General features: G+C 47.4%; 1 protein-coding gene across 1 annotated transcript in view; it reads right to left on the reverse strand.

Moving 5' to 3' along the window:
* LOC119977905 (serine/threonine-protein kinase 24) overlaps nucleotides 1-15,329 on the reverse strand; it is a 62,417-nt gene extending 47,088 nt beyond the window's left edge. The window contains exons 1-2 of the mRNA XM_038819214.1: nucleotides 15,212-15,329; nucleotides 14,900-14,997 (exon numbers count right to left, since the gene is read on the reverse strand). Coding sequence (XP_038675142.1) covers nucleotides 14,900-14,941 — 42 coding nt within the window. The 5' untranslated portion in view covers nucleotides 14,942-14,997; nucleotides 15,212-15,329. The remainder of the gene's footprint in view (nucleotides 1-14,899; nucleotides 14,998-15,211) is intronic.
* Between the last annotated feature and the right edge of the window lie 300 nt (nucleotides 15,330-15,629).

Below are 15,629 nucleotides of genomic sequence, written 5' to 3' on the forward strand. Positions count from 1 at the left end.
TGGTGAATTCCCGAATGGATGTATTAATGACCATCTTACATTTACCTCATTTAACCGTTACTCAATCAATGGACTGAGATCTTCTTCCAGCTTCCAGGGCAGGAGAAGATCCTATTTTTAATCCTACTCTATGCCCCCATGAATATTGTGCGAAATAATCAAAATCGCTATTGATCAACTTTGCTTAACAGCAATCAAAATATAATTGTCAGTCCTTCTGCTGTGTCAATTGTGCCCCAATAACTGGCAGGAAGATCTTAGTGAAGGAATGTAATCATATCAGAAACCCAAAGATGTCTCAAAAGTTTGGGATATACAGACTGATAGAAACTTGGTGTGGAGATATGCAGTGTAACTGCAATACAGTATTTGGCGATATAATGAATCGTAAAATGGTTACAGTACAGGAGGCCACTTAGCCGGCACGTCTGTGTTGGCTCCCTGCAAGAATAATCCAGCTAGTCCCATGCTCCCCTTCTTTTTGTTGTAGCCTTGCAATTGTTTTCTCTTCAGGAGCCTATAATTCCCATTTAAAAGGCACAATTAAATCTGCTTGTACCACACTCTCACAGTGCATTCCAGATCCTAACCACTCTCTGGATTAAAAAGTTTTCCTCGTGCCATCATCAGTTTTTTTGACACTCACCTTCAATTGGTGTCCTTTGGTTCTGGGCCCTTCCACCAATGGAAGGTTTCCCCATGTCAACTCTGTCCAGACCCCTCAATCCTGAACACCTCTATCAGATCTTCTCTCAACCTTCTTTTCAAAAAGGGGAACAGTCCTAACTTCTCCAATCTGTCCTCATAACAGGAGTCGCTCATTCCCAGAACCGTACATAAATACACAGATAGACACTGCCCCAGACTATAAATGCATCACTTTCTGGTCATGGCTGAGGTATTTCTGACCACCACAGTTACTGTCTGAACCTCACTGCTTTTGTAGAAGTGACAGGGAGGATTTGTTCAGTTCTGAATTGCTGGGAAAGTGCTAGCACTCTTACTGAACTGCTCCATGGTAACTGCAAATACGAAGATTGAACGCGCAATATAAATCAAGCTCAACTGTTTAAAAAATACCTTCCTCTGTCTGCAATACATTGCTCCAGCAAGCAACCAACTTTCCGTGGGAAAACACTAACCGTTAAAGTATAGAAACATAGAGTCCCTACAGTGCGGAAGGAGGCCATTTGGGCAATCGGGTTTACACCGACCTCTGAAAGCGCACCCTACCCATGCCCACTTCTCCGCCCTATCCTATAACCCTACCTAACCAGCACATCTTTGGACACTATGGGGCAATTTTAGCATGGCCAATCCAGCTAACGTGCACATCTTTGCACATGTCGACATTTAATAATAATAATCTTTATTATTGTCACAAGTAGGCTTATATTAACGCTGCAATTAAGTTACTGAGTAAATCCCCTAGTCGCCACACTCTGGCGCCTGTTGGGGTACACAGTAGGAGAATTCAGAACGTCCAATTCACACAACAAGCACGTCTTTCGGGACTTGTGGAAGGAAACCAGAGCACCCGGGGGAAACCCACGCAGACACGGGGAGAACTTGCAGACTCCACACAGACAGTGACCCAAGCTGGGAATCGAACCCGGGTCCCATTTTGAAGTTTCACCACTGAGACTTTAGCATGATCATGCTAAAAGCTATCAATAATGCAACTGTCTGCTGAGTGAATGCCTAATTTTGAAAAATTCCCCAACAGTGTTAGACAATCTGAGGTATTTTTTATTTTAATAAGTCTAATACAGGTAGTGTCTCAAATCCGGCTATCCAAAGTCCGGGCATTTTTAAAGCTGCCATGCATGACTTTTTATTATTAGATGAGAAAAATATCTTACCAGTTTGTTGGGCTAGGAGCCGACTAATTATCAGCTTTACAACTCTGCCTTTTCCCATGTTTGACCTGACCTGAATCACCCTACCCAAAAATCGGTAAGATGTGAAATCCAGCAGACTCAGACCCATGGTTGGTGACTTTGAGACACTGCCCCTGAATAGATTACGTTCTATATTTTAGATACAATCGGTTAAATTTTGCAAACTTGATAGAATATCCAATATTCAAAGACACTTCTTCTCTTACCTGTCCACATGCAAAACTGGTCTACTCCAACTGCGATACACTGCAACAGAGTTTAATCTTAATCTTACAAGCACAACTATCGAATTGCAACAGGAACCTTGGTTTCAATAGCAAAGGAATCTCAACATTGGGCGGCATGGTGGCACAGTGGTTAGCATTGCAACCTCACAGAGCAAGGGACCCAGGTTCAATCCCGACCGTGGGCAACTGTCTGTGTGGAGTTTGCGCTTTCTCCCCGTATCTGTGTGGGTTTCCTCCGGGTGCTCCGGTTTCCTCCCACAGTCCAAGGATGTGCAGGTTAGGTTGATTGGCCATGATAAATTGTCCCTTAATGTCAAACGGTTAAGTGGGGTTACTAGGATACAGTGGGCATAGGTAGGGTGCTCTTTCCAAGGGTCGACGCATATTGGATGGGATGAATGGCCTCCTTCTGCACCATAGGGATTCTATAATTTACAAAGGAACCAGAAAACTGGGAGAGCTGATTTTATTTATGGAGCTGCCCCCAGCCCAAGCGTTTGCCCACATTGTGTTTCTGTGCATTTTCTCCTGTTGTGACTACCAGCGACCCAAAAAATACTGACACTTTTAAGTAAAAAGTCGGATTGGAATTTTAATAGCACCCAAGGATATCAAAACCCTGGAGAGCCTGCAGACATCATTTAGTGGATTTGCATCAGGGGATAGGAAACTCCAGGTGTATGGTGAGACCAGGCATGTTCTCCTTTGAGCAGAGAAAGTTTTTTTTCTGAAAATCTTTTTATTGGCTTTTCTCATTTATAAACAGTTGTTACTTATATACATTACAATTTTCTTGCCCTGTCTAATTTGCTTTATTTTACAGACAGGTTTGTTTTGTCCTTCATTTGACTAACTGTACGTACATTTTGCCGCCCTCTGGATCGGTCTACGATATCCCCCTTTCCTCCTCGACCCCACCCCCCCCCCCTATTGGTTTCAGCACCCTTCCTCTTCTCTTGTGGTTCCCCGCGACCTCCCCCCCCCCCCCCCCCCAAACGGGTTGCGCAGTCCTTTGGTTCTTCATCTTTTTCTGTCCCCTGGCTTATTTCTAGTTTCTGGCCTCGAACAGGTTTTGGAACAGGCCGACGATCTGCCCCCAAGTATCCAGGAAGCCTTCCTCTGACCCTCGGATGGCGTACTGAATTTTCTCCAGGTGGAGATATTCCGAGAGGTCAGCGAGCCAGTCTGCAGCTTTGGGTGGCGCTGACGATCACCAGCCGAGCAGGATTCTCCGGCGTGCGATTAGGGAAGCGAAAGCAAGGGCGTTGGGCCCTTTCCCCGTGTGTAGCTCTGGCAGCTCCAATACCCCAAAGATTGCCACTATTGGGCATGGCTTCACCCTCACCCCCACAACCTTGGACATTGCCTCAGAGAAGGTTGTCCGGAACCCAGCAAGCTTGGGGCAAGCCCAAAACATGGGGGTGTGGTTGGCCAGGCCCCTCTGGCACCGTTCACATTTGTCCTCCACCTCCGGGAAGAATCTGCTCCATCGGGTTCTGGTGAGGTGCGCTCTGTGCACCACTTTGAGCTGCATTAGGCTGAGCCTTGCGCAGGAGGTGAAGCTCACCCTGCTCAGTGCTTCGCTCCAGAGTCCCCATCCTACCTCTGTCCCCAGTTCGTCCTCCCATTTTTGTCTGGTCCGATCCAGTGATGTTCAGGCTCTGTCTAGTATCTGTCCGTATATTTTCCCACATAGCCCCCCCTTCTCGCTGCTTATGCCCATCAGGTCCTCTAGTAGTGTGCTTTCTGGGGCCCGGGGGACCCTACTGTCTCTTTGCGGAGGAAGTGCTTTATTTGAAGGTGTCTCAATTCCTGTCCTCTTGATAGTTTCCAAGTCCTTGTCAGTTTGTTCAGTGTCGCTAGTCTGCGCCCTACGTAGAAGTCCCCTACCGTCAGTGTTGTCCCCGTCCCGCCTCCATCTTTTGAAGGTGGTATCTAGCATGGCTGAGGGGAATCTGTGATTGCTGCATATGGGGGCCATAAGGGACATTTTGGTTATCCCTAAGTGCTGTCTCAACTGGGTCCACGTTCTCAGCGTGGCCACTACCACTGGGCTCGTTGTGTACCTTGCTGAGGAGGATGGGAGTGCTGCTGTGGCCAGGGCCCAGATGTTTGTTTCTTTACAGGATGCCTCCTCCATTTGTACCCAATCTGTGTCGGGTTCTTGTACCCATCCCCTCACTTTTTCTGCCGTTGCTGCCCAGTGGTAATATTGTACGTTCGGTAGAGCCAGGCCCCCTGTGACTTTCCCTCTTTGCAGTGTCGGTTTGGGAATTCTTGGGTTCTTGTCCCCCCACACAAACGCCGTGATTAGCCTGTCTATGTTTTGGAAAAAGGCCTTGGGGATGAAGATCGGGATGGATCTAAACAGGAAGAGGAACCTTGGCAGTACATTCATCTTGACCGTCTGCACTCTTCCCGCCAGGGAGAGTGGGAGTAAGCCCCACCGTTGAAGGTCCTTTCTTACTTCCTCCACCAGGCTGGTCAGGTTCCACTTGTGAATCTGTGTCCAGTCTCTGGCTATTTGGATCCCCAGGTAACTGAATCTGTTCTGGGCCGTTTTGAACGGGAGCCCCTTCAGCTCTGTCCCTCCCCCTTTTGGGTTCACTGGGAATGTCTCACTTCTGCCCAGGATAAGTTTGTAGCCCGAGAAGGTTCCAAACTCTTTCAGTATTTGCAGTATTGCCTTCGGTCCCTCCTGTGGCTTCGAGACATAGAGCAGCCGGTCATCAGCATAGAGTGAGACTCTGTGCTCTCTGTCTCCTCTCCGGATTCCCTTCCAGCTTTTTGCGTCCCGCAGGGCTATCGCCAGGGGTTCGATCGCTAGCGCAAACAAGAGTGGGGACAGGGGGCAGCCCTGTTTTGTTGTTCTCTGTAGCTGGAAGTATTCAGAGCTGGTGGTGTTAGTTCGGACACTCGCTTTGGGAACGTTGTACAGGAGCCTCACCCAGGCGGTGAATCCCGCTCCTAGCCCAAACCGTTCCAGTACCTCGAGGAGGTAGCTCCATTCGACTCTGTCAAAAGCCTTTTCTGCGTCCAGGGAGATGATCACCTCTGGTGTTAGAGCAGAGAAAGTTAGGAGGAGATTTAACAGAGGTCTTCAAAATCATGAAGGGTTTTCATAGAGAAATTGCTTCTTTCTCCATCAGGGTTGGTGATCAAAGGACACAGATTGAAGGACCAGAGGGGAGAGGAGGAGAATGTGTTTTACACAGGGGATTGTGACCTGGTTATGCACTGTCTGAATGGGCAGTGGAAACAGATTCTACAGTAACTTTTCAAAGGGAGCAGGATTAACACTCGAAAAATAAACATTTTCTTGGCTGCAGGGAAAGAGAAGGACAATGGGACTAACTGGATAGATCTTTCAAAGACACAGCACAGGCACAATGGGCCCATCTCCTCCTGTGTTGGACAATTCCATATAAATACCAATGTTGAGATCATCTCACTCATTATGCTGGTACAGTAAGAAGTCATACAACACCAGGTTAAAGTCCAACAGGTTTGTTTCGAATTACTAGCTGTCGGAGCACTGCTCCCTCAGGAGCCGGCATCTCGCTCATTATGCTGGTAGACACAGCTCACCCCTACAGCAGTACCTGATGGCTCGGCTTAACGTCCTCCTCCCACCTCAGAATAGTAGCTGGCTTATCTTACTTGCCACAAATGAACCCTTCACAAAGTAATTTAATCCTTTCTTTCCCATTCCTGCGGCCACCGAATTCCAGAAACATTCTTCTTTCCCTTTGTTCACAAAGGCACAACAGCTCATCCACAACTCTGCTACCCCAATGCTAACATGCACCAAATCCCATTCGACCATCACCCCATGCTTGCTGACCCACATTGGCTCCACCCTAAGCAGCGCCTGGATTTAAAAATTCTCATCGTGATTTCAAATCCCACCATGGTCTTGGCCGCTGCCGTCTCGGTAAACTCCTCCAGCCCTAAACCCTCAAAGATATCTGCTCTCCTTCAATTCTGGACTCCCACACATCCTTAGTTTTCATAACCCCACCATTGGTGATGGTGCATTCAGCTGCCTGGGCCCTAAACTCTGAAATTCCCTCCGTAAAGCTCTTCACCTCCCTTTCTCTCTCTTACTGAGGGATCAATCCTAACACATGCTACTTTTTAAAATCTATAAATTTAGACCCCCCCCCAAAACAGCACAGTGGTTAGCACAGTCGATTCACAGCGCCAGGGTCCCAGGTTCGATTCCCGGCTTGGGTCACTGTCTGTGTGGAGTCTGCACGTTCCTCCGTGTCTGCGTGGGTTTCCTCTGGGTCCTCCGGTTTCCTCCCACAGTCCAAAGATGTGCTTGTTAGGTGGATTTCATAGAATTTTGTGCAGAAGGAGGCAATTTGGCCCATCGAGTCTGCAGCGGCTCTTGGAAAGAGCACCCTACCCAAGCCCACACCTCCACCCTATCCCCATAACCCAGCACCCCATCCAACACTAAGCGCAATTTTGGACACTAAGGGCAATTTAGCATGGCCAATCCACCTAACCTGCACATCTTTGGACTGTAGACCGTGATAAATTGCCCACTGAGTGTCCAAAAAGGTTAGGTCGGGGTTACTGGGTTATGGGGATAGGGTGGAGGTGTGGGCTTAAGTGGGGTGCTCTTTCCAAGGGCCAGTTCAGACTCGATGGGCAGAATGGCCTCCTTCTGCACTGTAAATTCTATGAAATCTAATCTATGAAATTAAGGGACAATTTAGCATGGCCGATCCACCTAACCTGCAAGCCTTTATGGGTTGAGGGGGTGAGACCCACGCAGACATGGGGAGAATGTGCAAACTCCACACAGACAGTGACCCGGGGTCAGGATCAAACCTGGGTCCTCGGCGCCGTGAAGCATCAGTGCTAACTACTACTCCGCCGTGCCGCCCCTCCTAACACATGCTACTGCTGGGAATTCCGCATTGCTGAGTTTCAGTCGAGGGGAAAGCAGCTGCCAGGGAGGGGAGTGAAACAGGGTGAGCTTTAGCGCTGGTGGGTGGCGGGATGGGAAATTAAACTATGAGTTGTGCACAATTTGTAATTAAAAAATACAACTGTTTGCATCAACAATCCAGCAAAAGATAGCATTAATCACAGCTACAGTTACGGCCAAAATTCAATTAATAATAGAGGCACAGTTTGAAATTTTCGATTGCTTTCTGCTCCTATTCCCAGCAGATATTCATTGAAGGTAAAATCAAATGAGTATTTTGAAATTCTGTTCCCAACAACTCGCACTTTTACAGCATCTTTCACACGACACATCCCAAGGTGCTGCAGAGGTAGATACAACCTCATCCCAAGGTGCTGCAGAGGTAGATACAAGCAATTTGCATTCATATTGCACCATTAGCATAGTGAAACATTTTAAAGTGCTGCGTAGAAGCATTATCAAACAAAACTGGTCACCAGGCCCCGATTAGGGCAGGTAACAATCTTGGTTACAGAATTAGGTTTGAAAAAGCATCTTAAAGGCGGAGAGAGGGCAAGAGAGTCAGAGAGGGTATTCCAGAGGGGAGAGCCCAGGCAGCTGAAGGCACAGCCGCCAATGGCAGGACAAAGAAAAAAGCAACTGCTTCAGATTGACTGGTATCAGGGGTTGAAGAAAGTTACAGTAATTGGGAAGGGCAAGGCCAAGGAGTCATCATCAACCAGATAGAGGTGTCCAAATTCAATGTGATAGGAGACTGCGAGCCACAGAAGATTGCCAAAATATGGCAGGGATGGGGACATAAGTTCTGGAGGTGGACAGCAGAATTTGGAAATATTTGAGCTTATGATGGGTGGTGGAAGTGGAATGATCAGTAACTTTCAAAATGGAAATAGACAATTATTTTTTATGCCAGTATGTAGAAAGTCTTACAAGAGAGGGGGTGGTGCTGGATCTGGTTTTAGGCAATGAAGCTGGCCAATTGGTAGAAGTTTCAGAGGGGGAGCATTTTGGTTACAGTGACCATAACTCAGAAGGATTTAAGGTAGTTATGAAAAGGGACAAAGATGGACCAGAAATAAAGATTCCGAATTGGGGGAAGGTGAATTTTAATAGGATAAGACAGGATCTGGCCAAAGTTGACTGGGAGCAGCTACCTGTAGGAAAATTATCAGAGCAGTGGGATTCATTCCATAAGGAAATAGAAAGGGCCTACATGTTCCTGTAAAGTGAAGGGTGGGAGCAACAAGTCAAGAGAACCCTAGATGTCAAGGGATATCCAGGGTTGGATAAGGAAAAAAAGGGAAGCCAAAGGCAGATACTGAGGGCTCAAAACAGCAGGAGCCCCAGAAGTAAAAAAAGTGCAGGGGGGGTTACTTAAAAAATAAATTAAATGAATGAAAATCGCTTATTGTCAAGAGTAGGCTTCAAATTAAGCTACTGTGAAAAGCCCTTAAGAGAGCGAAGACAGGGCATGAAAAAACACTAGCAGGTAAAATTAGGGAAAATCAAAGGTGATTTATAAGGATATTACGGGCAAGGGAAAGAGTAGGGCCCATTAGGAACCAACAGGACAGAGAGATAAGGTGGTTAAGAAGGCATATGGGATACTTGCCTTTATTAATCGAGACATAGATTCTACAAACAGGAAGGAAATGATGGAGCTGTTTAAAATGCTGGTTAGGCCACAGCTGGAGTACTGTGTGCAGTTCTGGTCACCACATTATAGGAAGGAAGTGATTGCACTAGAGAGGGTGCAGAGGAGATTCACCAGGATGTTGCCTGGGCTGGGGCATTTCAGCTATCAAGAGACATTGGATAGGCTGGGCTGTTTTCCCTGGAGCAGAGAAGGCTGAGGGGGGAACCTGACTGAGGTGCAAATAATTAGGAGGGGCATAGAAAGGAACTTTTCCTCTTAGCGGAGGGCTCAATACCCAATGGAAACAGGTAAGGGGCTGGAGGTTAAGAGGGGACGTGGAGAGAATTCATCCGGGGCGGTTAGAATCTGGAACGCACTGCCTGAAAGGGTGGTAGAGGCGGGGACTCTCGACATTTAAGAAGTATTTAGATGAGCGACTGGAAACGCTATTGCATACTAGGCCATGGGCCAAGTTCTGGAAGGTGGGATGAGAGTAGCCAGGTGTTCGATGGGGCGGCATGGTGGCGCAGTGGTTAGCACTGCTGCCTCACCGCACGGGGGACCCGGGTTCGATCCTGGCCCCGGGTCACTGTCTGTGTGGGGTTTGCACATTCTCCCCGTGTCTGCGTGGGTCTCACCCCCCATAACCCAAAATGTGCAGGGTAGGTGGATTGGCCACGCTAAATTGCCCCTTAATGGGGAAAAAAAGAAAATTATAAAACAAATAAAATAGGTGCTGGACGGCCAGCGGGCGCACGATGGCTGTAAAAACTCTGATTCTAAATACTTGAAGGACAACAATTCGCAGGGCAACAAGAACAAACCAGGCGAGTGGAATTAATAGTATAGCTCTTTCGAGGAGCCAACGCAGATATGATGGGTCAAATAGCCTCTTTCTAAGCTGTACAATTCTTTGATTTACTGTTTACTCCTGCTGCCACGGCAATTTTGCTCTGGAAGTGAGGAATGAAACTCTTTCCACATCATAAATAAGATATAGAATTTGATTTTGGCCACATCCATCTAAAAACCAAAGCTGCATTTTGTAGTTTCTGAAAAGAATGTCACGTGAATGATCGTTGGTGCCAAGCAAATTGATAAATCCCTTTACTGGTCAAAACTCCAGGTTTCTGTCCATTCAGCAAGAAAGTTTACCTGACATTTAAATTCTCTGCCCCACTCCTCCTCTATACTCTATACCCACGGTGTTCCAACGAAGCTCAAGGAAGAACACTTCACTGCCTTCTGAATTCAACACGGGAAGTCACAAATTACAGATCATAACCGTGACCCACTTTGTGTTTTCATGTTCATGGAAGGCAGCTACTGGTGATGATTCACTTGTTGCCATTTGCACCTCCTCTACATCCATCTTTTCTTCATTGAATTCCCCCCCCATCACTGCATCATTTTTACTTTGCACCCGATGCCATTTAATCTCTCCGGCCTCCCACCAAATCATGCTCTAACCCACCTCCCGTCTTCCCCGCCGCTGCATTTGCTTCAAGCCTGTTGCTTTCCCCAGTCGTGACAGGTCATATTTAACAGTAATATCCTGAAACATTAACTCTAGTTTCTCTTCACAGATGCTGCCTGACCTGCTGAGTATTTCCAGCACTTTTCTGTTTTCATTTGATTTGCAGCAACCGTAGAATTTTGTTTGAGAAAAATGATCTTTCAACCTCCATTGGGCTTTGTGCTCCCTCCCTTAATTCCTTGTTCAGCTCAACCTTCTCCCTCCCTGCACATCAGTGTCCCAGTTTTAGTGCCCCTGTAGCCATTTTCTATATTTTAAGGTGTGCAGCAATAAATCTAAAAATCTACCACATAATTAAATACTGTTCATGGCAAAGCAAGCTGCATCTCAATTTATACATAGTTCTGGCTTTTGTCTTATTGTATTTGGCATGTGAGGTGGTGTTGTGGTGCAGTGGGTACTGCTCCTACCACTGTGCCAGAACTGTGGGTTCAAGTTGCACTCCAGGCCAAGGAAGGCGAGTTTGTAACATGATTGAGCAGGCCGAGTATCAACCTGCAAATTCTTCCAACACTTGCCAATGGAGTGGGAGAGATAGCAGGCCAGCCACATGATGGAAAAAAGGTTGGAGCCGTGACCATCACTATCTGTAGCCCCAGACTACGACATGAAAGCAACGGTGTATGTTGCCACAGCAACTCAAGAATCCGAGTGAACTCTAACACATCATCATCCCTTGGCATGCCAAGCATTAATAGCAAAACGAGTGGAGAACAGAAGGAATTTTATAGTATGGCTAAAAAAAAGGGGAAGAGGTTGAGAATGGCACACTTGAATTCAGCTGCAGTCAAGTGTATAATTATCAGTGGAGGAAAAGATTCAATACTTCACCATCATAACATTAAGGTCTGCTGGTCACAATCAGTCATTTAGAATGCTGTAATATCATCACAAGGTCAAGTTAATCTACCGTGCCCTTTCAAATTTTCTCGAGCTGTCTTAAAAGACAGAAGCGCATCGGCTCTGGACATATCTTGTGTTTCTTTTCCTGTCCTATCACCATTGCTTTTGGGCCCTGAAAGAGTAACTCTTCTTGTCATTCAATCTCTCTTGCTGTTCTCCGATAAGAGACCTTCCTGTTGTCCTTGTCCCACCAACTCACCCCTTGTTCAAAACCATCAAATCACTAATGTTTCCCAGTTCTGATGAAAGATCATCTCCTGTAACCGACTCTTTTTTCTCTCTCTCTCTCTCTCTTTCCACAGATCCTGCCAGACCGGCTCTGTTTTCATTTTCGCCCACAGTGGTGTTTTGCAACATTAAATGGTACTATATAATTGCAAGTTGCTCTTGAATAAGCAAGTGGTCTGTCAAGCCAAATTTGAATGCGAGTATTCTAAAACAGGATATGCAAAGTAGCTGGGATTTTTGCAGTCTTCTTCAAGTCCATTCTCTGCACCTTTGCATCATACAAATATTATACAAATGCTGCACAGCAAACTGTTGAGAAAAGCACCGCTTATAAAGCAAGCCATTTACAGCTATTTCCAGCATAGTGTGTTATAAATTAATTTAGCACAGAAACTGACAGAACAGTACGTAGTGGAAATTACAAACAGCAATTTACAAGCTAGAGCCAGTCCAAACAGCAATTTGCCAAATGGCCCCAGCATCTAAGTTGCGCGTCTTCAAACAGTTTTGGGATGTCAAGCAAGATGTCACAGTACAGGAAGCTGACTGAAATTACTCAACGGGTTCTTTTGCCAATTATCTTAAACCTGTGACCCTCTGGTTACTGACCCTGCTGCCACATTGGATAAGAGTTTCTCCTTCAAAGTCTTTCAGAATGCTATGCCCACGAGTTATTTGTTTCATTAGCGGGCACTTATTCCTGTAGCACATCCTCACTATCCAGAATTACTCTATCTAACTTGCATTTACACAGCGCCTGCCTCTGAAGGCGCTTCAGAGCAGTATTCGATACAATTTGATGCTGAGCCACTAAAAAGATAGTGGCATGGGCATTGCAGCAGTAATGACAACAATGGCACCGTGGCACAATGGTTAGCACTGCTGCCTCACAGCATCAGGGATCCGGGTTAGATTCCGGCCTTGGGTGAATGTCTGTGTGGAGTTTGCACGCTCTCCCCGTGTCTGCCTGGGTTTCCTCCGGGTGCGCCGGTTTCCTCCCACAGGTTAGGTGGATTGGCCATGCTAAATTGCCCCTAGGTGGGATTACAAGGAATAGGGTGAGGGATTGGATTGGGCCCAGGTAGAGTGCTCCTTCAGAAGGTCAATGGGCCGAATGGCCTCCTTCTGCACTGTAGCGATTTTATGATTCCACTGGGTTTTAATGATGTGCTAAGTTCATAACAACTCCTGTGTCTAACAAACTAATTGTATATTTGTGGATTATCAAATTTTTCCATTATGATAAAGAATTGTGAGAAAAAATATTTTAAAAAGGTTTGCTGTGATACTCAAGCTTCTGCCGTCATACCCGGTGTACCCACAATCATTTAATTCAATTTTACGGGGAACAAAATAAAAGTAAAAGATAATCGGTGCTTTTTATCTCTTGATTTATAGTCTGTGAAAATCCTTTGTGACTGTCTGCTTTCCCTGGTTGATGGCATTCCTATTGTTGGATGTCTGAAAACCTCATTGACTTTGTGCCACTTTTAAACTAACATTGAGAAAGGAGAAATCCACACAACAAAGATTTCCAGATCTCTGTAGCCAGCTTTCTTTAAGATCAGTGTCAGTCCACCACTGACCGTGCCACCTGGGCCCTTAGGACAGATGGCCAAAATCTTGTCCAAAGAGGAAGGCTTTCAGGACGACCTTGGAGTAGAGAGAGAGGGAGAAGGAGAGTACCCCAGAACTTAGGACCCAGGCACCTGAAGGATGGCTGCCAATGGTGGCGCGGTCAAAATCAGGGATAAGAGCCCAGAACAGGAGCAACAGAGAGACGTGGAAGGGCAAGGTAATGGAGGGCTTGAAAAAAAGTTTGAGAATTTTAAATTTGAGGCGTTGCGGGACTGGGAGTCACTGGAGGTCAGGGGAGGGTGGTGGGCAGGATATGATGCAAGTTAGGATATGGCTAGACAGAGATTTGGATGGGGTGAAGTTTACAGAGGACAGAAAATGGGAAGCCTATTAAGGGGGCACTTGAATAGTGGAGTAAAAAAGGCCTGGATGATATATCCAGACACACAAATGAGCATGCATCGAAATTCAGGTTTCTTGAATAACTGAATGAAAACTCCCACATATAGTTTTCATATTTGAACATTTTATCTTTAAGAATCAGAAATCTAACAATTTAATTGAGCATTGATGTTTTAAAATTCTTATTTGTATTTGCATATCTCTACGGCCTCGCCCACTACCTCCCTTAAGATGCACTTTTAAGCATAACTTGGCAAGCTTTTTGCTTACTAGACCTAATGTCTTTTTATGTGGTTTAGTGTCAAATTCTGTCTGATTAACACTCCTGTGAAGTGGCTTCAGACAATTGTCTACATTAAATCCATTTCATAAACAGTTTGAGGGGGAAATAGAGGGGGATAGTTTGGTATAAGGGGGGGGGGGGGGTAACATTATCAGGTTCCACCAATTCCGGTCTCTTGCGCACCCCAATTCCCTATGTTGGCCTCTGTACATCCAGCTGCCTGGGAGCTCTGGAGTTGCCACTCGTCTCTCCTGCTCCCATTCCTCCTTCGAGGTGCTGCTCAAAACCAAACTCTTTAACCTAGCTTTTTGTCACCTGTCCTAACAGACATGGCTCATTAAGGCTCTAGCGAAGCTTCTTTGTCAGATTTTACGATGTAAAGGGAGTCACTTGGTACAGAATCTGAGCAATGCTGAACAGACTGTTGAAACTTTCCATCCTGCACTTATCTCAACAAACTTCAGAAAGGCAACACAATAAAAGCAAAATACTGCGGATACTGTACTACGGGATACTACGGGATATTTCCCGTAGTGTCCTAAAAAGTAAGGTGGGGGGGGGGTTGTTGGGTTACGGGCATAGGGTGGAGACGTGGGTTTGAGTAGGGTGATCATGGCTTGGCACAACATCGAGGGCTGAAGGGCCTGTTCTGTTCTATGTAGATGTGAAATAAAAACAAGAGTTGGAAACGCATTCAATCTTGCAGAATCCTTGGAGAAAAAAAGAGGGTTTTAAAAATAAATTTAGAGTACCCAATTCATTTTTTTCAAATCTGGGGCAATTTAGGGTGGCCAATCCACCTACTCTGCAGACCTTTGGGTTGTGGGGGCGAAACCCACGCAAACACAGGGTGAATGTGCAAACTCCACACGGATGGTGAACCAGAGCCCAGACCAAACCTGAGGCAACAGTGCTAACCACTGCAAGAAAAACAGAATTAACATCGAGTCTGAAATGACTTCTTCAGAACACCAAGAATGCGAACACCTAACCACATTCCTTTTGCTTTTAGAGCACAGTTCCTGATGTATGAAGATATTGAGCTTTCCACACTCCCTTCCCCACTTTGTGCAGCATAAATTGTTGTTCCCTTTGAAATTTGGCATTCTTGGGTCTGTCCTGATGAGTACGGTGGCAGCAATGCTCAAATGTGAAAGGTGTTAGTTAAGCTACTGCAGCCCCCAGTGAAACCCTGGGGAACCTCCAGGAGGAGGTCAGGGTCCCGGGACACCGCCTGTCCCCACCCACACTGTCTCTCTTACCTGTACCCCGGGCAGAGCGGCCTGCCCCGGGGACTGAGCCATCGCCGCCCTGCTGGGGAAGGGCCCGAGTCTCGCACCGACACCGAGCCAGCGAGCGCCTGCAAACACAACCAGAGACAGGGAGTCAGTCAGAGCTTAGGCCCCAGGCCTCGGGTGCCCAGTCCCCGCGGCTCCCGGCTGGGGTGGGGCTGGATGTGGGGCTGGATCAGGCCCCGCACCCCCCGCCCGCACCGCTCCCCCGCCAGACACGGTTTATTTTTGTTTTAACGTTTTTAAGCGCGAGAGGGTGAAAGTCGGGGGAAAGCCGCCCACCTGCTCGCCGAGTGTGAGGCACCGGGACCGCGGCAGCCGCTCCGCTCCGACACCGAGAAACCCTCCGGCCGCCAGGGGAGCCGCGGGCGGAGAGCGGGCTGTGGGCGGGGCTGGCCGAGCGACGTCACCGCGGGCGGAGAGCGCGCAGTGGGCGGAGCTGGCCCAGCGACGTCACCGCGAGCGGAGAGGGCGCAGTGGGCCGGGCTGGTGCAGCAACGTCACCGCGGGCGGAGAGCGGGCTGTGGGCGGGGCTGGCCAAGCGACGTCACCGCGGGCGGAGAGCGCGCAGTGGGCGGAGCTGGCCGAGCGACGTCACCGCGAGCGGAGAGGGCGCAGTGGGCGGGGCTGGTGCAGCAACGTCACGCGGGCGGAGAGCAGGCTGTGGGCGGGGCTGGCCGAGTAACGTCACCGCGGGCGG

The sequence above is a fragment of the Scyliorhinus canicula genome, chromosome 14, assembly GCF_902713615.1.
Source record: "Scyliorhinus canicula chromosome 14, sScyCan1.1, whole genome shotgun sequence".
Lineage (NCBI taxonomy): Eukaryota > Metazoa > Chordata > Chondrichthyes > Carcharhiniformes > Scyliorhinidae > Scyliorhinus > Scyliorhinus canicula.